The sequence below is a fragment of the Dinoponera quadriceps genome, unplaced genomic scaffold (assembly GCF_001313825.1).
Source record: "Dinoponera quadriceps isolate SergipeBrazil2010 unplaced genomic scaffold, ASM131382v1 scaffold405, whole genome shotgun sequence".
Taxonomy (NCBI): Eukaryota; Metazoa; Arthropoda; class Insecta; order Hymenoptera; family Formicidae; genus Dinoponera; species Dinoponera quadriceps.
Window position 1 is genome coordinate 2,263,495 of NW_014554754.1, and position 23,499 is coordinate 2,286,993.

A 23,499-nucleotide genomic window follows, 5' to 3' on the forward strand; every position below is an offset into this window, starting at 1 on the left:
CGTTTCCGCGTTTCTCCTCTCACGTTCCGCCGCATTGTCGCACTTCTCATTTATTTGAGCTCGTGATACGACCAGGAGGTAATGCCCGTGTTCGCGTTACCGGGCATTTAAAGATCGATCGGTTGAAACGGCGCGCAATTTCAAGCAAGGGTGACAGAGCAGGCGTGATTCTTCTCATGGCGACGTTATCGCTTTTCTGCCGGTGTCACTAGCGGCCGAGAAAATCAGGAACATAATCGCACGCCAGTCGCCTCAGTTCGTCGTGCTGCGCAAAATGGAGTTAGTCAGAAGCTTATGGAGGAAGTCGACGTTTTTGTACAAGAGCGGTGTGCAGGCATCGCTGAGACACAGGTACGGTTTAAATCACCCACCTAACCTCAAAGTACACCCGCGCAGCAGAATAAATTATTACATTATCGGTGAATAACGAAGAACAATATCGCGTTATGTGTCGCGCAACGAAAATGTTACACCGGGGTCGCGCGTAATTGGCAATTTATTAACGATGACATCGTCACAGTGGCAGTACAACGTCGAACGTAGCCGAGGTAGCGGTGTTCTCACGAGATGGCGATTCCGGCCTGACCATCACCGATGCCGGAGACACGAAGCCGAAAGACGATATTATTTTTAACGCCCTTGGGGCCACCGATGAGCTGTCCTCCTACATAGGACTGGCGAGAGAATTCGCGTGCGACGGGAAGGTCGAACATCCATACGTCGACAAGCTCAAAAGAGTACAGATGATCCTGTTTGATCTGAGCCATGCCATATCGAAGTCTATTCCCGGTAAAACCAGACCCTTCGAGAGCAAACATACCAAAGATCTCGAGGAGTGGATTCTAGAATACGCTAATCAATTGCCACCTCCGGAGGATTACATCATTCCAGTAATTACCTAAATATCACAGCAGCTTTATGTGTGTATTCTCTTTCTTCTACTTATACCCTGGTATTATCTGATACTTTTATATTAGGGCGGTGGAAAAGCCTGCGCCTCCCTGCACGTCGCACGAACGGTGTGCAGACGTGCGGAAAGAAGTATCATAACGCTGGTGCGAGACGGCGCTCTGGATAAAGAGGCACAGACTTATCTGAACAGGTTGTCAGACTTCCTTCTAACGATATCACGTATCGCGGCCAAATGTGACCAGCGCACGGAAAATATCTATATTCCGCGGGCAGAAGTGACAGAGGAGAAATAAAAGAACTGATTTAGAAATCTTCGTAGGGTATATTGATTCTTTTGCACTGGATTTAGATGTATGAAGTTGTAGGAAGTATAGATCGCTTTCCAGCAAAAGACACGAGTCTAATTATATCATCATTCATCCTTGTCTCGCATTTGATATAGAAAATAATAGATGATGTAACTGGTCTCTTGTGTTGACTCTTGTATCTTGCTGGAAAGCAACCATAATCAACAGCCATATGTAAACGCAAGTATAAGTGACTGTAATACAATTAGATATTACGACAGCGCAATGAATTACCTTCATTTGTTATCAAACGTCTGCCTATATGCTTCTTCTCTCATCAGTTGTTAGATATAAACAGTTTGCCATTTTGCCAAAGTAACGTATATCTATCTCGAAATGCCACGGATCTATGAATACGTAGTATGTTACGTATTTTGAGTTGACAATATTTTTGAATAGATTAAAATTATAGAGGAAAAGTGTATTAAGATGCTCAATTATAATATTGATAAAAAAATTTGTTAATTTTATCAATAACAGCAGTGTTACATATTTATATACGGGAAAGATACTGTTGTCTGTAGATAATATAAGTAAAAACTTGTAAATATAAATGCAAATTATATTAGATGTGAGTTTAACATTATTTATGTACCAATAGTTATGATATTGAATAAATATTAAAAACTTAGAAAATTTTATGCAACTACTTAAACGATTGTTGTGTTGGAAACATATATCGAATTAATGTGTACTATACACACTTGTGTATACGTCTCGACAACTGGTACGTATAATCGAATGTTTATAAAAATAAGAAAATGATGATTAAATAGTATCTATATTTGCCAAACTTTTGTCAGAGTTATTAAGCTATTACGTACAAAATAAGACTTAACAAAAGATGATCTTAACAAGAAATACTGATAAAACAACAAAAACTGTATACGTATACATATATATATAAATATATAAATATAAATATATAAATATATATATATATATATATATATATATATATAATTTATNCAATAGTATTGTACACTGGCGTATGCGGACATAGTGTCACGACATAGTGTTATTGGCGGAGAAGGAAAGGGACATAAAGATACAATAGTGAGGTTGGAGAGACATGATAGAAGAGAAAAGATGGACACAATCAATGTAGAAAAGACAAGGATATTAATATTTAAAAGAAGGAGAGGAAAAATGAAGAGAGTGAATTAGGTATTGAAAGGAAGTAAAACTGAAGAGGTTAAACATTTAGCTTAGAATCATTCAAACTAATGGAGGATCAGACGAACACGAAAGTGAGAAAAAAAGGAAAAGAACGATAACAATGAGACAGGATAGGATGTAGGAATGAAGAGATTTAAGGAAGATTGGGGGAAGAAAACTGTGGTTATTTGATTCGCTGATATGGGTAGTTATGGAATATAAGGTGGAAATATTGGGTTGGAGAGAGGGAAAAAGAATAATATGGAAAGGTCACGAGAAAAGATATATTAAGTGGATTCTAGGAGTAAACTGGAGAACATCAAGGTATAAGGAAGGAAATGTAAGGGGATAAATTGAAGGGAGAAGCAGGGAAGAATGAGACAAATTAGAAAGAAAAGAGAAGAAAATGTAGGAGAATGCTGGGAGAGAAAAAAAAAGTATAGATTGTGTAAAGGAAAGATGGAAACATAAGAACATATTGGGAAAGATGTAGGAATTGGAGCGAAGCGAGGAGAAGCTAGAAAGAGAATGTGGAATGTATTTTGAAGAAGAAAAGCGAGGAGAAAAAGTGGATGAAGAAGGTAGAAATGGAGAAGGGAGAGGAGGGAGGAAGATGTGAATGTAAATAGAAATGGAAATCAGGGAGGGAAACAGGGGAGATGAATATGTGCAAAGGCGCGAAAATTATATTAGAAATTAAGAAACGTAGTTAAGACATAAGGTAAGGATAGATTTAAGGGAAGAATAAACGGAGAAAAGAAGTTGGAAGAGTTAGGGGAAACATGTGTGTATGCATGCGTACGCGCGTGGAAAATAGGACAGAAAATAAGAAATTAAGAAGGATAAAGCATAGACTAAAGTTAGATGTAAAGTATATTAAAATTTGTAATTCCAAGGGAAACATACCATTACCACTACTACTACACAACAGAATTGTTTAGTCAACATGTATTAAAATGTGTTCAATAAATATGAATTTATAGACACAGTAACCACCGTGATAGTGATTAGTAAATATTTAATAACATTTCAAATAAGCTATAATTTATTCTAGGACCTCATCACCTTCAACTATTTCTTTTAAACAAAGTAATTCTAAGGAACCAGAGCCTTTTGTCTCCGATCGTACTAATTCGTCCAATTGCCTGAATTGACCCGGATCGATTAAGCAAATGATTGTTAAAACTCCATTGTCCCACTCCTCTGATTCTGTTTTAGAAACCAGTTTAACCACTTTGTCCCTTAATTTCCTTGCTTCCCTCCTTTGAATGACGATCTTGAGCCTCATTTGAGCACGTTCTATCGGCATCACTTCTTTCAATTGTGTAATGACATCCAATGCTTGTTGCTTAGAATTTCGATTTGGTTTAACAGAGAAGTGCAGCTGATCCTTCATGGCACTCTCAATCATGGAAACTGGATACGGACGTTTTGTCTCTGGACTTATACACATACTAGCAACCGCGGTAGCAATATCCTTGAACATAGAGTCTATCGCCATATGCCTTTCTCTGTCAGAGACTTGAAGTTCCCCTTTCTCGAGTATCTGTTTGCATACTTCGGTCTGATCTTCGGTGCCGAAAGCTTTTATGAGATCTTCCTTCTTGGCTACTTGGCCCTTCGATACATTGGCGAATACTGTATGTGTTTGTAACACTTCATCAATGTCTTTCTCCCTAAAATATGAAAAACGGTTGTGAGACGATATTTTTCAAATTAACAATGCAAATTTTACGACGATGCATTTACGTGAACGTGCGAAAGAAATGACAGATTTAGATTATGTAGATTAGGTATGAAAAATTTCCCCTCGAGCGCAATATATTGCTCGTCAAGACGCAGGAATTTACGATTAATGGCCAAATAATTGTACTTACAATTTTTTCCTCCAGGAAACCACTTTGTTCTTGTAACAAGCAATTTCAAATCGCTTGCCACTCTTTTTCATGCGAACAACAGCAACGTTTGTCAACCTTATTTGGTTCGTCGGTGTGAATATTTTCGACATTTTCGCAATAACTGCAAAATCGGCATACCACAGCAAACAGACCGTCTATCTCGAAGTGTATGATGAACGCGCAAAAAAATAGAAGATAAATCTTCCGTTTTTTCTTCTTTCTCACACTTTATAGAGATTACACCAGATTACACCACATTCCTACACAAACAGTAAACTCGGAACTGATGTAGTCTGTTTAGCTGAACTGTTCAGCTGATAGCAGTTCGGAGCAATAGGTTTGTTCGTTTTTGCTGCACCGCTGAACTAGTGAAATAAGTTGAAGCGAGACAAGTATCGAAAATGTTTTCTTATTTCAACTTATTGCACTAGTTCAGCGGTGCAGCGAAAACGAACAGACCTTATGTTTCCTCTATCGTTGAGTCGTACTACGACCGCGATTTGCGTTCAAGACAGTGGCGGCTCGTAGCGGAAAATTTGGAACTAATGAAGCCGTAAAGGGTCTAATTGCGTAACGGGTCTGGCGAGACTCAATTAAATCCTATTTACGTCCGTTTCTGCCATCTTGGTTTAAATCTAATCGACGATAAACTCAACGGAATTGGCCAATCACATTGGCAATTAGCCGAACCGATCAACGCGATTGGTCAATTCCGTTGAATTAATAGTTGATTAGATTTAAACCAAGAAAATAGAAGCGAGTATTAGCCGAGTATTCAAGCCATTTTGAGATTCGAATTTCACGTCATTGTGATTTTTAACAATACCATTTATTGACGCTGGATAATTCGTTAAACAAATTTCAGTGGCACGAGTAATCACGCTAGATGGTGCCAGGGAAATCCATTTATTGTGTTTTACAGTTCAGCGAGTCGGATGTTTATCCAAAGTTAAGTTCTAAAATTTCCGCTAAGAGCCGCTACTGTTTCTACTGACAAATCCGACTGAGGTCGTAGTGAAGCTCAAAGACAGGTCATACGGAACTATACCTTTTAAATGGCAGAATTCAATGATTCGTATTCAGAACTTTCTTTTATCGATAAAAGTACCTAAAATACGGCTGCTCAGTCAATCATGTGGTTTCTAAACCATTTTGAGAAATACTTTTGTCAATGAAGGAGAGGGCCGACGACATGTCCGAGAGAAACTTTCATTTTCAAGGTAACATGGTTCAACGATGGGTCGAACAATTTTTCTATTTTTAAAATAGTATGACTTAGGTGACTGATAAGACAATGTTTCACTTTCAAACTCTATGACTCACGATGAGTCCGATGATACCCGAGACGAGATAAATTTTAGTTTACGTCCGTGTAGTTTACCGTGAGGTATAAAAGATGCAAGTGAAATTCCGTCCGGATTCTATTCTCTGTAATTAAGTGCGTTCTGAACTTTCTTTTATTGACAAAAATGTTTCTAAAAGTAGCTTAGGAACCACCTGATTGACTGAGAAGTCGCGGCGTTCTCATCGATAAAGAAGAGTTCAAAAGACGGGCCGTAATCTCCACAGACTACAAAGCATCATTCTTCCGAATATCCTTCGGATCGCCTTGAGTTTCAAAGTTCGAGGTAGAGATCGATATTCGTATATCGATCGTCGAAGCTCATCGTCGACGTGTGTGAAATCGTGGACACAGTGAAGAGCGAATCGTTCTCATCAGTGGATCTTTTCGGTCGGAGGAACCGAAGAAAAGGGATCGACGTGTCCGCTGTCATCGGCATCCTCGCGCGTGCCGAGAAAAAGTCTGCACCAGACGACAACGGACGTAAATTCGCGACAAAAGGCAGCTTCACGCGTATCGCGCGCGTAGAGGCGGTGGGGGAGTCTTACGCGCGTGCGCGGAGCGGCGGTCGGCGCGAGGCTGTATCCAACATGGCTGCCGCGAGCGTGATGCCGTCGAAGGTGCGCGAAAAATGACGGCTTTTCCGCGCTCCTGACGGCGCGATCGTACGTACGCGCGTGGAAACAGTGCCGAGAAAGCGTAGCGTCCCGGAGATCGTGACGACCCGGCTGTGCCGCATCATTATGGCGTTGGTCACCGTGCAGCGTTCCCCGAGCGTGTCCAGTTCCCCTCAGAGCTCGGTGAGTTTTGCGTTTCCTCCTGCTCCTCTCTCTCTCTATCTTTCTCGCCGCGCGTATGTACGGGTAATCTACGGACGCGGATAGCCGAGCGCGTATCGGCGTGTTATCGGCCGCTTCAAACGCGGGCTAGGTTGCCCGCCCTCGCTCGTGGCTCCGTTCGGCTCGCCGGAGCGACCGGCTGGCTCTACCTTATTTGGCGGCCGACTGACAGCCGAGCGAGGAAGGGAATCGAGAGGATTCAAAGTTCTCCCGTAGCCGGGCCCACGTCGGCGAGGCAACGCGCCTCGACGCGGAGCCGCGCTCGCCGGCGCGGAAAGCGCGCCGAAACAAAGGGGAGTAACGTGGCGTAAACAAACGTAGGTGGTAGGTAGGTGGTTCGTTCGTTCGTTCGCTAACACGGAATTCCGCGGCTTTCACCTCGTCTTCAATGAATCGCCGCGTTCTCGGTATCAAGAGCGTCGTCGCGATCGTATCAAGGTGATTGCATTGTTGTTGTTGTTGTGCGGCTTTTTGTCGCTCCGCTTGGGCTTTCGCTTTCCGTTCACACGGTCGTCATTGACCGGTTCTCTCACGAAGGGAGCTTTTTTCTTGTATTCGCGCCCCGCGGCTGCGGTATCTTTATTTCGCGAAGAGAGCGCTCTCACACGATGTCTCGCGGATCTTCTCTCGCGACGAGAGGGGGAGAGAGAGAGAGAGAGAGAGGTGGGTTTTCGGTGCGGCAAGTTTTTCTTTTTTGTCATGGCGCGCGAGCGGCGAGATGATGAATGATCGCGCGCTTCCGTAGTGCTGATAATGAGCGACAGGCGAGTGATAATTTCGCGGTTTCGTTTCCCTAAGCAACGAGGGAATTGCGCAACGGACGACGAGTGACGAGCGCGTTTTCTCATCAGGGTCATTGCAACTGATCGGTTCTATTGATTGACCGGTCTCTTATCGCACATTGTTATCGGTCGCGATAAGACGGTTTAATAGAGATTTAATGTCCTTATTACAATATTATCACCGAAATAAATTTATCATGGAATTGCCGGTAGAATAATATTATAGAATAATAATATAATTACATACACACACATATATATATATATATATATAGTATATCTCTGAATTTTACCGATAAATTCACAGATAGATTCTGTATAAAAAATTAAGTAAAAAGTTTCAGCAAATGTACGGCTTCAGATGCTTAGTTTCTGAGATATAGTTGCCGCAATTTCAGTTAAAACAATTCTTTCATTTATTAAATAGTGCTTCACAAGTACCTAGATACGTACTGTTATAAAGATTGTTCGAAACGTCTGTCTCCCTTATCATGATGTCAAGGGGAAATAATATGTATTTTTAATTTTACGCTGAGAGAAAAATACTTAAACATTTATTTGTGGGATATAAGATTTATTTCTGTGGAATATTTTATTTTACATAAGCCAATCTTCTTTTAAATACTTTTTTCTCGGTATACTCGCGACAAACGTTAACAATATACTAACGTCATAATGAATGGTTCTTTGGTTAATATTCAGAAATATCAAAATTGATCGGTATTTTCTTCAGAAACAGATGAAAATGATTGTATTGGCATTATTAACCCGCTTATCGCGATACATTTTCTCTCATCGTTGTCATCTTCTGAAGAGAGTATATCTCAAAAATCAAGTTTTTGCAGATATACGTTTACTAAGACTTTTTTTTATTTATTTTTCAACACATCTGTCCTGTAAATTTGTACGTAAAGTTCAGCTACATCTTTTCGTCAAATAATCGGGTCAAATTGCTGTTTGAAATTGATTGTTCAACGCGACTATTAATATTAGTCGAATACCTTTTTTGCTTCCCGAGTCGAAATTTTGACCTTGTGTTAAACCTTCAATTCTACAACATATTAGAAACTAAGATAGTAAAATAAGTTCAGTATCAATTCTAATGATATAATATGACCCATACTTTGACCCTGATGATGTCTTAAATTCCGTTTTCGCTGCTTTGTGCGTCAAAATAAGTCATTGAAGTCATTAAAATTTAATACATAGAATTAAAGGCTCAAGATGGAAGTTAACAATTACTAGCATCGTCAAAGGTTTTCATTAGTCTATAAGAGTGTTAACAGAGCGTCAGAGTAACATCAACATTCCAACTCGGGTACCAAAATTCTCAATAATCAAAACGAGCATTCGTCCCCGCGAATCTACGCGGACTCGCGCTTCAACTCGAGTTTCAAGAATCACTCGCGAACTTTCAACGGAACATCAACCGAATACGGAAAAGACTGCGAAGCCATTCCGCGCTCTCTAATACCCAGAATACCTCCTATCGCCATCACGGCAGTGAACAACAGTAAACCGCCGGGATTTCCCGCGGGCTTATCTCGCGATCTATCCCCGCGGTGCGTAGATTCTACGCATCCATCATAGTCCAAGAAGTGGGCCAAGGCATGGTGCTCGCGCACTTGACCTTTATTCCCTCATCTCCCGACCACCCCGCTCGCTCCGCTCTCTGTCGCGCGCGCCCTTCGGTGCTACCTTCGGTGTCACAGCGACCTTTCGTTCGAAAGGCGCAGGGCCTTCCTTCACGCTGCCTCGAGGGCCGACGATCACGTCACGGAGTCGCCGGCGCGCGACCCAAGCCGCGACCCGACGCAGCGCGGCGTGGCGGCGCGCACACCGACACGCTAGCTCGCGTAAGCACTGCGAACGAGAGAGAAAGAGACGGTGTGTGTGTTCTCTTTCTCTCGCAGCCCTCCCCGACGTTTGTCGGCGTCGACGGACTCAGTTGGTCCGCCGCCGCTCGGCACGACGGTGGTTCGCGAGGGCGATACATATTTGGCGCGATCTGCTCTCGTTTGTCGCGTCTCGCTTCGATCGAGCCTCCCGCGTATTCGCGCCCTTTGTCTCCGACCCTCCGTCGCCCACGGGGCTCGAGACTGATCGTGATTAACGCGACCGGGCGGCGACGCAAGGCGAACAATCAGGCTTTCGACGAGGGACGATCGCGGGGGATGGACCGCTCCGGTGATAATTGAATCCAACACCAGCCGACCGCGCGTTGGACCGATGAGATGCCGATAAATATAGATTCATTGCAAACAAATGGATTATCGATGTGATAATTGACGACTGTTCTGACTGATCAGTCGCACGTGCGGCGCTGTACAGTGCTCGCTGAATTACCGCCCGCGAAATCCGCGGTTTCCCCCTCCGTCGTCGCGTTATCGAGACTTGAATTTCGCGAATTAGAACGTCGTTCTCCGACCGATGACGCGTCACCGTGCGAACGTGAGGGATCGATCGAAGGAGTCCGCGTTTCTTTAACGGATAGCTCGACGCTCAAGAAGAATCTCGCACGAGCGTAGGATCGGAGAGACTCGGTCCGATGAGATCGTTCGAGGGTTGAACCGATTGCGTCGACGCGCATCCGCTTTCGGGATCCATTCCGGTCGAGCTCGATCGGATGTAACGAAAGCTCCGGGCGGCGCGCAGGAAGCGCGTTATCGCACTGCTACGGGTGCTCCTGTCAGTCGGCACGACGTATTATCGAAGGCATGATCGTGCTGAAGCAGAAAGCCTCGCTGCACTATGGCCTACCGCCGCCACCGGCGCCCCAGCCGCCCTCGCCTTGGTCCAGCATACTCTGGGGCGACGATCGGCGGCCGCGCGGACGGGTCGCGTGCGGCGCGCGCGTCACGCAGCTGCGAGAAAAAGTCACCGCAAAAGTAAGCCCTCGTGGAGAGTGAGGAGAGTCCGTCGACTCTCCCGATTGTTCAGCGGGTTTAGAAAATGCTGGCGCTCCTCGCCGTGCCACTGATTCTCGTAATTGGCGAGCGAGCGAGCGGAGCCGGGAAAGAGAATAACACACAGTCGGCAGATTAAGGGTGACTTTCACCCAAGTCCGATTAAGCTAATCGACGATTTAAAATTGCTGTCAGTCAGGTCAGTCGAGTGTTGCCTGTTTGATCTTTCTAACGTAGATAGAAATTATATTAACTCAGGTGGGAAGGAATATAAGCCATTAAGAGTCGAATCGCGGCAATACGCTGATAGGGAATAATAGCTGAATTAACCAGAAAGTGAACGTCTGGAAAATATCCGCCTCGATTTCAGAATTTAATTGAATATTTATGTATCGCGTATAACTACGTTTTTAGAAAGGGACCAGAGGAAAGTGAGGAACGAATTACACTATTGAGTAATAAAATATCAAACATGTTTTGGCTGAGGGAAGCAGCATTTCTGGTGGTCTTGTAAGAACTATTATTACTATGATTCTTGTAACTAAAAATTGTTTCCTTCAATCAAAACGTGTGTATATATATATATATATATATCTTCCTACAATATAATTATTTATTTGTATATCGCACACATATATACAACAGTCGCGATTTCGCTGTTTTTTCTTTCTTTCTTAGACACTAATAGAATCGTTTATTAATATTTATAGAAATTATTAACTTCTCCATTATTGTTGGACAAGTTACAGAATTGGAAATTGGCAATTTTTATTGTTACCCATCGATTAACTTAATCAAAATTTGGTGAAAGTCAAACCTAAAGGTTGCAACACTTTTTTCTGATGAATTTAGCAATGCTACCTGTATCCAAGAATTTCTTTTTAAGTATTTTCAGAAAATACATTTCTCTATTGAATATGTGAGATGCGTCGCGAAGCTCATCGAAAAAAAAAATCTCGCCTTTGATTTATCGATTGTATGTGTGTCTACATTTGATTTCGGTTTCCTGTTAAAAATTAATCTCGCGCATCACGACGCGCTCTCTTCGATATTTGCCAGGAATAATTGATTGGTCGATGGGATTTATGGCGCGTCGACGGTGCGAACATTTTGTATTTACTCTGGAACGCATTTCGTTGCTACTCAAAGGGATTGATCGGTTAATATTTGTCTGATCTTCTACGCGCTTGGAGTAACTTTCTTGTGCGTACGAGATGTTAGATGATACAATGCTGTAATGGAGATTTGTCACGCCCGCGAATTCGTGATGGAGCGAATTAAGTTCTGATGGGAAGGAACGAATCGTGGAGATAAGTACGGTTTCTTTTTTTTTTTTACGGGGGATAATTGAGGGTGTACAACGACCGTTATCCGAATTAAGCACATGCTTTTCTTCTTCGAGAGTAATCAAGATGCACGATAACAACATGCTGAGCAACACGCAAATCATATCGAGCAGGGAAAGTAGCTTGTAACGACATACGACATTACGGACACGCGCATATTTCGTATATATTAGCACGCACGGGAGTTATCGCAGTGTATTTAATTACACGTTACGAGGCGAAACGTAAGGTTGGGTTGTAAAGAAAAAGGACAATTAGCTATTTATTTATCGGAGTGAAATGCGAGACATTATGACATTAATCGGGAGAAAATTAATCTCGTTAGAAAATAAAATCAAAAGAGAATGATCATGCTTTTTCTCACGAGAATATAAACTTTGCTACATTTAAATATTTAGATATTTCTCAAATCATTTTACGAAAACACGGGGAATTGATGTCGTTTTTTAAAATGGCGTATCCTTTAAAGCTCCCTCTCTTTTTCCCTCTCTCTCTCTCTCTCTCTCTCTCTCTCTCTCTTTCTCTGGAATCATGTATTTATAATTATGAAATATAAAAGAGAGAAGCGGGAGTAATATGCCGCATTTACTACCTTGGTTTTCCACATATTCCCATGCGTGACTGTTACGCATTGTTTGTCACGCGCGTACAAGTCGTGCTTGCTTTTTTTGTCTTCTTAATTGAGCTACAATGTAATTAAGCATTAATATGAATCAACACGTAACCGGTGCAACGCTAATTTATGCGCACCTCAGTCATATCGTTCGAAAGTACATTACAGGAACCCGAAAGTATCGTACTTTATTTTCCGTTTCTTTCGATGGTATCTCCGTTATATTATTATCGCGTTACGTATTTCAGATTCGCAATTATAGCCAGCGATGCTTTGTGTGAACTTTGCTGGAAAGTGAAAGTCTCCTCGGTTGAGATTGGATATTGCTAGCATCGTTTATTATTATTACTTTGATTCATCGTACATTTCATTGAAAATTTCCAAGCAAACAGCAAGGCGGAACTCAAATGTATTCAAGAAAATCCGCGACGTTTTCAAAGAAGAATATTGTTGAATACACAAGATTTATGGGTGGACAGAATCCCGCCTGGATGTTAAGGGAAAACGCTTGGAATGAGAATGATCGTATCAAAATTTGCCTGTTTTTATTTGATTTCAACTATTTCGCAGGATGGGCGAGAATAATATTCTACGGACAAATCGTGGATGAACGAATGTCGCGTGGAATTTGATGAAAATTCGCATTTCCGAGCGCCATCTTCACGAACGATTCCCTCACGATTCCCGCGCGACGATCGTTCGATCGACAGGTTCGTTCGATCCTGGGGGAAGTTATCGAGGAATTTCTCGTGGATACGTCGTGAGAAAACGAAACCAATTGCATACGCGCGACGGTGTATTTCTATGTAGGGGCGTGCGTCGTCTACGCGAACGTCGGGAGAAATGCGTAGGTAATTCATGTGGGACGATTTGAACAACGTCGCGCGCGCGCGCAACCGAGCGAACGATCGAATCTCGTATCCGCGTTTCGCCGGTCGCGCGTCTTCCGCGTGCAATTACGACCCGAAATAGAGCTCCGAGTGATCTGTCTGTCGTACTGCGGTGTGTTTTAGATACGCGAATAGAGAGAGGGAGAGAGAGACAGAGAGAGGTGCGGACCAGTTGGGTCTGGATGATCTCATGCGCGGCTCGAATCTTCGGACACCGTTCGTAATTTCAACGTATTGTGTTTGCGTTTGTGTTGCGGCCATCCTCGCGGCGATCACGCTCTTGTGAGTCGCGGAATGAAGTGATCGCGAGCCGCCTCTTATGGAACGTGTTTCTGAATTCATTCTCCGATTCCCGGAAACGAAAGCCGTCGGTTCCTGCGCGTTGATTCGTGCGCCCTTCGCCGAGAAAGCGTCAAAAGCAGCCGTTTTCGGAGCACCCTGTATACGTAGCGGCTCGAATGTATCTAGAACTGTGCCCCTTGTTTATTGTGAGTAAAAGTGAAGATGGGTGGGAAGCGTGCTGGAAAGGTCACGTGTCGTGATGCAACGCTCGCGTACGTTTTAAACCCGTACCTCTTTCTGTGTCTGTCACTACAGACGTTATATTTTTCGCACTCTCTGAGCGAGAAAACGTTCTTTGTTAAACGTCTAACGGAGCGAATTCCAAGAAATATTCTCGCCCTCTTCCGGAGAGAGTTCTATTTCTCGCGGAGTCGATGGTAACTTTCGTATAAAATTCATACCGATTATTCGTGTCTCACGGCTGCATAGTTTGAAATTAACGGCATCGCTATTCCCGAATCTCTTTCTTTAGAGGAAGAACTTTTTCGCGTTCTGTCCCGATTTCACGGAAAGAATCGTTTTGATCTTTCAATCATTCGATTCGCGCTGAAATAACGTCCAGTCCTCGCTATTTTATCTGACACAGTTCGCAGATTGACGGATACTTCTCCGCTATTCTAAGCTGGGAAATCGAGTTTGAAATTTAAATGCGCTTACGGCCAGGCGGCAGAGGATTCACTCGACTTGGCATCGCGCGATGCTGTGCTGTATTCAGTTCGCCTTGAAAGCCGCAATTAAAAAAGCTGCAGGGCCTCTACCCTACTGCTACTCCCCCTTCTCCTTGTTCTTCCTTTCTCTCTCTCTCTCTCTCTCTCTCTATCCTCGGTCAGGCGCAATCTTCTTTTCAGCAAATGAAAGGTTCTATTTTAAGCCGAAGCGCTAAGGCAGGATTGGAAAATTGCACTGCGCTGCTAATAGCGCTCGCATGATCAATTTTCTTAACGGCGATGGTACATTGTAAAGTATCTTCTCCGGAGAATAATTGCGGGATATTGTCTTTTGCATATTTCATTCTCGTCTAACAATGCTTTGACTCGGTGTCTCGAACCTCCTATCCTTTAAACTTCAATATTTAAATTTATATCTTTGCGTTTCTCTGCCTTTTTGAGTAGTTAATGTATTTAATCTCATTTTCGGAGCGTAGCAAAAAAATTCTTTCACGAGGAACAACGGACCTGCGAAAGCGGATATTTCATAATAATATAATCGCGTACACAGTAAAAAATTGTATGTTAAAACGGTCCGCTCTATGAAATTCTGCGTTATTTTGACAAGGTGAATATGTTAAAAAGTAATACGTCAATAAGACGAATTTGTTAGTGTAACGTTATATTCGTGTGCTTTTTAACACGTTCTCCATGTTAAAATGTAACACGAAAATTTCAGTGAACCGTTTTCAATGCAAAGTGTTTTTATTGTGCAGATAGAAATTTACATTATATTACATTTTTGTCGAGGAACATAATACGTTGGCGCAACATTTATAAAACGATTGTGATTCGCATTTAATTTGCGCGGTTACGGGGCTCTCGTCGCTGAAGCGCGGGCCGTGAATTATTTTTAGCTTCGACACCTTAAGCACGGCACGCCGAAGATTCTCGAGAACAATTCACTTTGTCGAGCATCCTCGGTTTTAAGGGACTGAAAGAAAGAGAGAGAGAGAGGGGTCGCCCTATCGTGCACTTTGCATACAGCGAAGTGCACTTACGCAGGGGGCCAGTTGCATTTTTTAGCGTGACGGGGAAAGGGTGGCCTCGGGCGTTGTGTACGCATACTACTCGCCTATTGATTTTGAGGGTTCGTTTTCTGCGTGACACGCCGTGGGGGATTCGAGTTCCTCGTATCCTTGATATTTACGATGTACTTTATTAATAAAAGAGCCACCGTTCCGTGACGCGCGCGAAGCCTACGTGCGGCCAAATGACGCGTGGAAATGTCTCGCTGCATTATTGGCCGGACGTATGGGGAGAGCGAGGCGAGGTTATATAAATTCCGCCGTAATGTATATGAACGCGTGTCGATAAGCGGGATTAACATTTGTAAGTGCGTCGATGCGTAAATATACATAAAACAGTGTCCGTCGTGAACGAAGACACGCCTAACTCGTCGAAGCGTGCTGCTGTACATTATTATTAATCGAATTCATCTTTCTCGAAAGTAAATGAACGTTCCAAGCACTTCTGATCGTTAATTCGCGTTAAATTTTATTCTCGCGAATTGAGAAAATTGATTTTTTTTTTTAATTATCAATTCTGCTACATTTTGTTCCGTAATGTGTGATTGGCGGCGAATAATAATGATAATAATAATAATTTTCAATAACGGGAAGTATCTTTTAATGTATACAATTAAGCAAAAATATCGCAGACAGGTAATATTTAACCGATAAAATAATGATATTATAATTAAAACTAAGGGTTCATGAAATCGCAGTATGGAGTATTTGAATGTTTTCAAATTACTGTTGCAAAAAGTTTACAGAATCGCACGGAGAAAACGAATTTTGGTAGAAGAGCAAATGTTTCTCGATATAGTGACAGTAAAAAAAGTGTGTATAGACAGCAAAAAATTTGTTTGGACAGTAGAAAGATTTGTTAAGAATATTAATTGCTATTTGCTGAATATATGGGCAATTAATACTCCTAACAAATCTTTCTGCTATCCAAACAAACGTTTTGCTGTCTAAACAAATTTTTTCTTTCGCGGGAAGCAAATTAGCAGTTAAATATATATATGTTCATATATGGGGATGTAGACCATGCAAAGTACGACGATGTTTAATGTAAAAAAAAAGTGGGCAGCATAGGCAATGTCTTAAAGATCTTGGCGGATTGTTAAAATGATTAGGAAACGCCGTGAGTTAACACGTTGACTGCCACGGAACTTTTCACGATTTTGGTCTAAGAAGCCAATTTGATTTAATCAAGTAATGAAGCGACGAGATAACTCGTAGTTGGTGTCCTGGGCAAGTAAACAACCTACGAGATATCTCGTTGGCAGTCAACGTGTTAAGAAGTCGCAACAAGTCGCATACCGTCGCTCGCTTTATCAACAATTTGAGGGACCGCAACGGGTCGAGGGTTAAATCCGCGAAAGCTGCGCTATTCCGTGTCTTTATCTTCCCGTTTTGAGGCCGAGCTTGTTTGCATCGCAGTTTCGTCGCACGTCTGTAATAAACTTTCGAAATTGAGCGTTCGCGACCGCAATTTTATTCGGTAGCTAACAAACACGCATTGTCTTCGGGTGCCGAGTGCGTTTTTCCAGTCGTTCCGTGCCGTTCACCACAGCTGTCACGACGCCTCAATTATCTTTGGAGAGGGACGAATGAAGGCTTGCCCGTGTTCCCCCGTCACGGAGCCGGTATCGATGTAATTCTGACGGCAGCGAACCTTTGTTTCGCGCTTTCACCGCGAATTATTAATGCCGCGCGTTCGGCGCTTTTCGTTTCGCCGCAGAAATCGGTCGGGGTAGGAAAAAAAAAGGAAGCGTCGAGGTTCCGCTTTGTTAATTATTATTTTAGTACACGGTAACTTCCGAAGAGAATCGACAATGATTACGGAACCAAGCGCGATTTGTGATCTTGGCACTTGGATCTCTTAATGAAACTTTCGCGACTTCCGCGGCGGTTCCGTTTGTTTGTTCGTCCGTTCGCCGTCTTTGCATGTGGTTGAAGTTTCGAACGATCACCGAGCGAAAATTAAAAAAAAGTTTATTTTCATGTTTAACTTCAGCAAAAATATGCACAAAACAATAAAATTGTACAAAATATGTCAATTTTAACATAGATAAATAAAATAAAACAGGAAAGTTTTCGTGTGTGCGAATATTCACATAAATTCCTGCCGAGAGTCCCGGCGGCTTGTGCAAACAAATGACAGTAGTTTTACATTCCGTGGAACGATATACGTTAGAAAAAAAAAATTAATTTGCTGAAATCGAGTGCCCGGAAGATCTCCATAATCGTCCAAGTTCAGAATTTTAATTTGTATGAATGTTCACGCGCGCGCACTTTTTCCGTTTATCTCGTTTATTTCATTAATATTGACACACTTTGCACAGTCGTTTTGCATGTTTCTGTTTATTACTAAGGTTAAGCTCGAAAAAGAAATTTGTTTAAATTTCGCTCGAAGATCCTTCCAAACTACATGCCTTTACATGAGAATTCTTCCGTTCATTTTCAGGATTCGGGAGCGGGAGCACCGGCTGACGACGAGGACACTACGAGAAGCTGTAAGAGGTGAGTTCACACAAACGATGTTAATTCAACACAAAGTGAATATGTTGAAAATTAACACAATTATTACGTTAAAAATTAACGTAAAATCATAACATCTATCTATTAGTCGACAGTGAAGTATAAAGCCTTCGCGTTATTTTTGTGATAATCACAGCTCGGTGATCTCGTTCCGACTCCTCGGTGAGCAGAGGTGCTCCGGGACACCCCGTATAAGCGGATGCGTACCCAGTTTCAACGACGATAAGATCGAATCGCAAGGCCGTGCCATTAAGCGTGTCGGGAGATATCCGCGGAGTTAGTCCCCGCGCCTCCGATCTCGCCTCTCTCGCACGTGAGAGAACGGCGCGCGATGTTCTCGGATTGCGAGGTTCTCGCTTGTCAGCGCGTCCTGTCACTGCGCATACGTAGCCGAGGTTGTACGCACGGCTTGCCGAGGCATCGAAAAGCGCAAAATGCAGCGGAATTTAACGCGAGCGCGAACTAACGAGTCGCGATAAGGGAGGACGAGCCGGCCACTCGAGGCGGCGACTGGTAGCTTCTACTTACCGAGTAATTTGCCTCCCGTTTCACCGGGCATCGGCGGGATCCTTTCAGTCGCGGCGACTACCCGAGGATAGTCGTCGATACTCGATAAGAGCCGCTTGCTCGCTCGCGGCGCGCGCAGATTCCGCGCAATCCTCGAACTCGCGGAGTCACTCGGATTTTCTTTCCTTTTCTTTCAATCTTTTCTTTCTTTTTTTCACCGAGACGCCGTCTCCGGCCCCTCTCGCGAGCTTTCGCACAAATCGACAGCCGATCTTCGGGCGAGCGAGCGGGTCGGAGATCGGACTTTTATCGTCCGGACATCCGAGACGCGCGCTTTTATTGCTTTTCCCAGCGGCGTCGTGTCTTATCGTGTTTATGTTCGTGGGGACAGGTATCGGTTAGCCGCGGCGATCCGCGCTGGTTTTATTGCCGCGCGAATGGATACCTAATCTGAAATTAGTTTACCTTGCGCGTATCTTCGAGATTTTATCTCGCGATCGTTCCGCTCGCGCTTGGGGCCTTCGGTTCGGGTCTTAATGTGGCTTGCTATTTCTGCGTTGCTTAATGCGCATTATTTTCCGACGCGGAGAGGGAGAGGCGGATATCGACATTATGATACAATTATCAGCCGAATTAAAAATCTCCGACTATCTCGGAGTCATTAACCCTTGAATAAGAAGGTTTGTGCAGTCACGTTTAACGAAATGAGTCCGGATCCAAGCGGTAGGAGCATTTTGTAATTTTTTTCGACTAATTTTGTCGATTAGGCACTTTTTATTCTCACAATGAGTTGAAATTTTTTAAAGTAAACAGAAGATATAGTAAAATATGTAGAATACCTGAATTATAAAATACATAGCAATATTTATTTGAGCAGGAAACCGTAAAAGTAATCTGTAAGATGTTTAATCTATTAGTTTTCTTTGCAAAAGAATAATTTAGCATAATAATATAAATATGTGATAAAATAATATGGAAATAATAAGGAAATAAAAAGAGAAAAAAAAAACGTGAAAATATTTTATTAAATAAAAATAAAGAGAGAGAGAGAGAGAGAGAGAGAGAGAGAGTTATCCATTTTCCGCTTTAATCCGGTCAAAAAATAATTACAAATTATTGTTAATTTATGATAAATACTTTGTATACTATATATTTAAAATAATAAAAAAATGACGTTAATAACAAGGTGGCCCAGGGATTCGAGACAGTTAGCCAGATGGAGTAATTAGGCTTTATACTGGATAAGATAGTACAATCTTACTTTATCTTACGCTACTAGCTGCTGCGGGAAGACTTGAAAGTTTCACGAAACCACAACACTCTACGCTTTATCAGCGCGTGTGCAGAAGCATTAGAATGTGGATTCGATCGGATCCAACCTAATCTTGTTATTCGAAGGTTAACGTCGCGATCTTGAGACGAAGTCCTCTTGCATTCTCGCAGCTATTCCCGGTTTTTCTCGATCGCGGTCTTAAAGATACACAGCCTATTCCGTCGGAGAATCCCTCCTCGTTTCCGTAAAAGGTAACGCGGGCAATATTTCACACGAAAACGCGCGTAAACGCGTACGTGCGTGCCGGCATTTTCTTTTCTTTTTCTTCAGCGTGGAGTTGTTACCGCGTCTCTCTCCCTCGGCTCTTGTTAATCAACCGGTCTAATGCTTCACGTCGCCATAAATAAAATCCGGGCTTTACGTCTTAGGTCGTAACGCGAGGATGATAAGTATAATGCGCGCTCTTTACGCGGTAGATTTACGGGCGTCAGACGATCGAGCATTTCTTCCGGGCGAAAGGTGGCTAATGTCCGTCGCCGGAGCGCCGCACCGACTAGAAATTTATCCCATCATCCAGCTTGGGTTTGACCTTAACTGGTTGTCGGATCCGTCTAAGGTTATACCGGATTATATCGGGTCCTAAGAAGTCATGTAACGCTACGTGGTAATCAGAACCTTAGTCAGGATTCATTATAATGTCCTTATCAGGTTGTGCTATTGAATCTCCATCACGTTTCATCTCAGGTAATGGGAAGGATTATGACCGGGACTGGGATTTATAAAGGTCAGGAAATACTAAACTGGTAAAAAATACCCACAAGATATAAATCGAGGCCCAAACATTGTTAGAATTGGACGATTTTTGACTTGAAATAATGTAAAAATAGCAAATGTTTTTGCGGAAAAAAATTATATAAATAATGTTCGGCGACCAAATCTATTATATCTGTTGAAACCAATTTTTCGCTGTCTGTAACCACTTGCTAGCGAGATATTTGTCTCCGCGTTAGAATAATTACAAAGGTCTTCCTTATTCAACTTCTACCACTGCATGATTAAGTTAGGTAATGTAAGGATTACGCGCTTGCGCTCACCTTGTGCAATACCAGATATATCCAATGACAATTTCTAGCCGATACGTGAGATCCTCGCGAATTATCTGAATCGGTCACGCTCCCGGAACCGCGGCCGGGTCTGCTAGGAAATAACGCGACGTTATTCAATCAACGGGACAAGCAAGTTCCTCCCGGATGGAGATGGTAGGTAGGTTCGCCTCGTGGTAGACGCCTCTCCGGCTTCCTCCTTCGTCGTCGCGATAATTCGCTTAAGCTGGCGCCGTTCGCTCGTCCCACTCCTCCCCTTTTCCTCTCGAGGAAAGCGCGTCGCGTGCGAATTTCCGCGTGCGTTTCGAACGAGCGGACGATTGTGCGTTCGATTTGCGTCGTGTGCGCGTGCGTACGCGATTCGCGTGCACCACCTGAACGCGCATACAGGAAATCCCCACGGAACGATTCACTCTCCTGCTCGGGCGGAGAGGGCTTCGCTCTTAATCGTCCGACTTTCTACGCCGGCGTTTGCGTAACATCTCGCCTCGCGCGTATCGTAACGTTACGCGCGGGAGACGTAATCGAAGTGCTTCGCGGACGGCGGGAGGAAAAAAGTCCCCGTCGACGGGGCCGGATATTAAGGCGCGTCGGCTTTCACGAGGGTCGCGAGCCTCGCGGTGCGCTCCGACTGTCGCGGATATTGCCGATGAGACCTCGAATCCGGCGCTGATTACTCCGCTTCGTCTCTCTCTCTCTCTCTCTCTTTCTCTCTTTCCTTCTGTTTTTTTGCATGACCGAACAAACGAATGGAAATGAAAAATGCATAACTTTTCCGCGAGGGTACCTCCGGTGTGAATGGGTAAAATTATTCGACATCGCAAATGAGGACCTCCGCGTGAACTAAGGCTCCCGGAAGTCGTTAATAAAATATTTCCTTCGGTTGTTTTCACGGGAATTTTACCTCGATAAAATTTCGATTCGTCGGGGCTCGCGCATTCAGATGGGCAATGTTAAAATTTGGAGGGTCGAAGTACCTTGCTGAGGGAAAATTGATCGCGATCTCGTCAAAGAATCTGTTTGCCAAAATTTGAATCGTTTTCGGATGTTTATTTATTTTTTTTTTTTTTCAGAGAACCAAACCTTTGGTTCAAAGAACCAAATTTTCGTTGTTACAACCAAAAGATTTGTTTGTTGACCATATCTTAATCAAATTTTGTTTAATTCAATTAAGTGGATTTTTCAGTATATCAATCATATATTGCTACTGTTATTTTTGTGGTTAAAATAAAAAAAGAGTATGATTGAAGCCGGAAGTAACTATAATTTCTATCGGTGTACATACAGTATATTTACACTTAAGAGACTGTTCGTTAAGCCAAATCTCGGTAATTGTTGCCAAATCCGTTCTTCGGTGCAATAACATAGATATTAAAACTGATATTTCCATCCGCATTCCGTGATCTCTCTATTCCGTACCGCGTCGTCGCGGTTTCGCTCGCTTTCAATTTCGGGTGAAGTACCGTCGGTTACGGCGACGCGTCACGAACTCCTGCGCTCATCCCGTTTATTGTAACGCTTATTCCTGCACGAGGCGGTAGATTTGCAGGCAATCGGCATCGTAATACAATACCCTCGATTCGGTCTTGCCGCTGGCAGCACCGATGCTCGCTCGCTCGCCCGCTATTTTTGGCTAAGTTGTTCGCGAGGCGTTTCAACGGGGCATGTATCCGATACGCGACCTTTAGCCCGGCCTGAGTTCAGTCTGCCAACGTGAAATCGTGCGGCGCGGGTTCCGCGAGGGAGAAACGTCGAGCCGATGGTAATGGAACTATTAAGCGTCGAGAGAGTTCCCGTAAGGAAAACTCGAATATCCGGTGGCCGATTGACTCACCGTCTCTATCGTGCGATCTCATTAAACTCGTATCTGTTTCTGTTTGCGCGACGATTAACTGAAAAGACGGGATCTCGAAACTTCGTGATACTTTGAAACTCGGGGCGTTCCCGGCGTCGAGAACACTCGGGCCGAGTTTTTAGTCTTATTTTAAGTTTAATTTAGTTCTTAGAACACATCGAGTGTTCATAGGTTTTCTATATTAAACTAAAATTTAGATTCTGGATAACTAAATTCCCTTCGTAGCATTGAAGGAGTACTCATTATATTTTTATTGATGCTGCAAATGAGAATTTATTTCCGTTTTCTGTTTGAAACCTAACGTAGAATTAAAAATTCCGACTCGGGCACCGTGAGATTATTCAACTCCTCGAAATTGTTTCCCCGGTGCGATCCGCAACGAGCGCATTTGCTCGCTCGATTACTCGCGGTTATCGACGAAATGACAAAGATATCCCGGGCAGATATGCAAAACGCGCGTTAACAACTCTCGTTGGGTCTTTTTTCGTGTTGACGACGATAAATCGGCCGATCGAAATTATCGCGACAGATATACGCTCGCTACTTGATTGGAAGCATTCGTCAGGCTATTCCGCTAAATCCATTATCGCTGGGCACTCGGCAAACAAAATGCGCGGGGGTATCAATTACAGGACGTAAACAGTGCGAAAGTAATTAAAACGACGTCGCGCGGCGCCGATCTAGATTTATAATTGCAATTAAGCCCGCGCCGCCTTAAAGAGCGCCAGAAGCGCTTAGTAGATACCACATAGCCAATAGGGCGATTATCGTTAATTGCGATCTCCAATCACGGACGACGCTTATTTCAGAAGTGCGCCGCAGCGACTTGAATCGCGTGGGTGGATCCAGCGCCACCCATCTCGATACAAATCTCGTGCGTCTCTCGTGATCGAGCGGAGGGTGCGCTCCACCGAGACAGAACAATCGATGTCGCGAGACGATTAATTCGCGATTCCACTCTGAAATTTCTCAAGTCGAGTTCCTCTAATGCTTCCCCGAAGACGAAGGGGATCGCTTCAGGATCTCGTCAGAATTTCGACGGCCGTGATAAACTTACTTCATACTTTCGTTCATATTCAGTTTATTACTTCGCGTCGTGTCCCGGCAAGGCGGTTTGCGGCGCACTTTCAC

General features: G+C 43.3%; 3 protein-coding genes across 4 annotated transcripts in view; 2 read left to right on the forward strand and 1 right to left on the reverse strand.

The window, feature by feature from the left end:
* Window positions 1-250: 250 nt before the first annotated feature.
* On the forward strand, window positions 251-1,226 carry LOC106741372 (cob(I)yrinic acid a,c-diamide adenosyltransferase, mitochondrial-like). Its single transcript, XM_014613297.1, has 3 exons — window positions 251-351; window positions 521-890; window positions 978-1,226. The coding sequence occupies exons 1-3, from the start codon at window positions 275-277 to the stop codon at window positions 1,203-1,205; spliced, it is 675 nt and encodes a 224-aa protein (XP_014468783.1). The 5' UTR covers window positions 251-274; the 3' UTR covers window positions 1,206-1,226.
* Window positions 1,227-1,384: 158 nt separating this feature from the next.
* On the reverse strand, window positions 1,385-4,640 carry LOC106741371 (ribosome maturation protein SBDS). The gene is made up of 2 exons (XM_014613296.1): window positions 4,295-4,640; window positions 1,385-4,093 (listed from the first exon to the last, which is right to left on the reverse strand). Exons 1-2 carry the CDS (start codon window positions 4,423-4,425, stop codon window positions 3,463-3,465), a joined length of 762 nt encoding a protein of 253 aa, XP_014468782.1. The 5' UTR covers window positions 4,426-4,640; the 3' UTR covers window positions 1,385-3,462.
* A 1,597-nt stretch (window positions 4,641-6,237) lies between these two features.
* The window catches only part of LOC106741483 (protein phosphatase Slingshot homolog 2), a 134,190-nt gene continuing 116,928 nt past the window's right edge, over window positions 6,238-23,499 (forward strand). Inside the window, exons 1-2 of one of the 2 annotated variants that reach the window (XM_014613575.1) lie at window positions 6,238-6,457; window positions 17,557-17,612. In XM_014613575.1, the coding sequence (XP_014469061.1) occupies window positions 6,401-6,457; window positions 17,557-17,612 (113 nt within the window). In that variant the 5' untranslated portion in view covers window positions 6,238-6,400. Of the gene's footprint in view, window positions 6,458-9,246; window positions 10,167-17,556; window positions 17,613-23,499 lie in introns of those variants that run through there. The other variant, XM_014613574.1, reaches the window with a different exon arrangement.

Bases quoted from the DNA above. Each gene is read 5' to 3' on its own strand.
- LOC106741372 (XM_014613297.1), top strand. From the start codon at position 275: ATGGAGTTAGTCAGAAGCTTATGGAGGAAGTCGACGTTTTTGTACAAG. The intron at 352-520 runs GTACGGTTTAAA...ACATCGTCACAG, and splicing joins CAGGCATCGCTGAGACACAG to TGGCAGTACAACGTCGAACG. The intron at 891-977 runs GTAATTACCTAA...CTTTTATATTAG, and splicing joins CGGAGGATTACATCATTCCA to GGCGGTGGAAAAGCCTGCGC.
- LOC106741371 (XM_014613296.1), bottom strand. From the start codon at position 4,425: ATGTCGAAAATATTCACACCGACGAACCAAATAAGGTTGACAAACGTT. The intron at 4,094-4,294 runs GTAAGTACAATT...TTCATATTTTAG, and splicing joins GTTTCCTGGAGGAAAAAATT to GGAGAAAGACATTGATGAAG.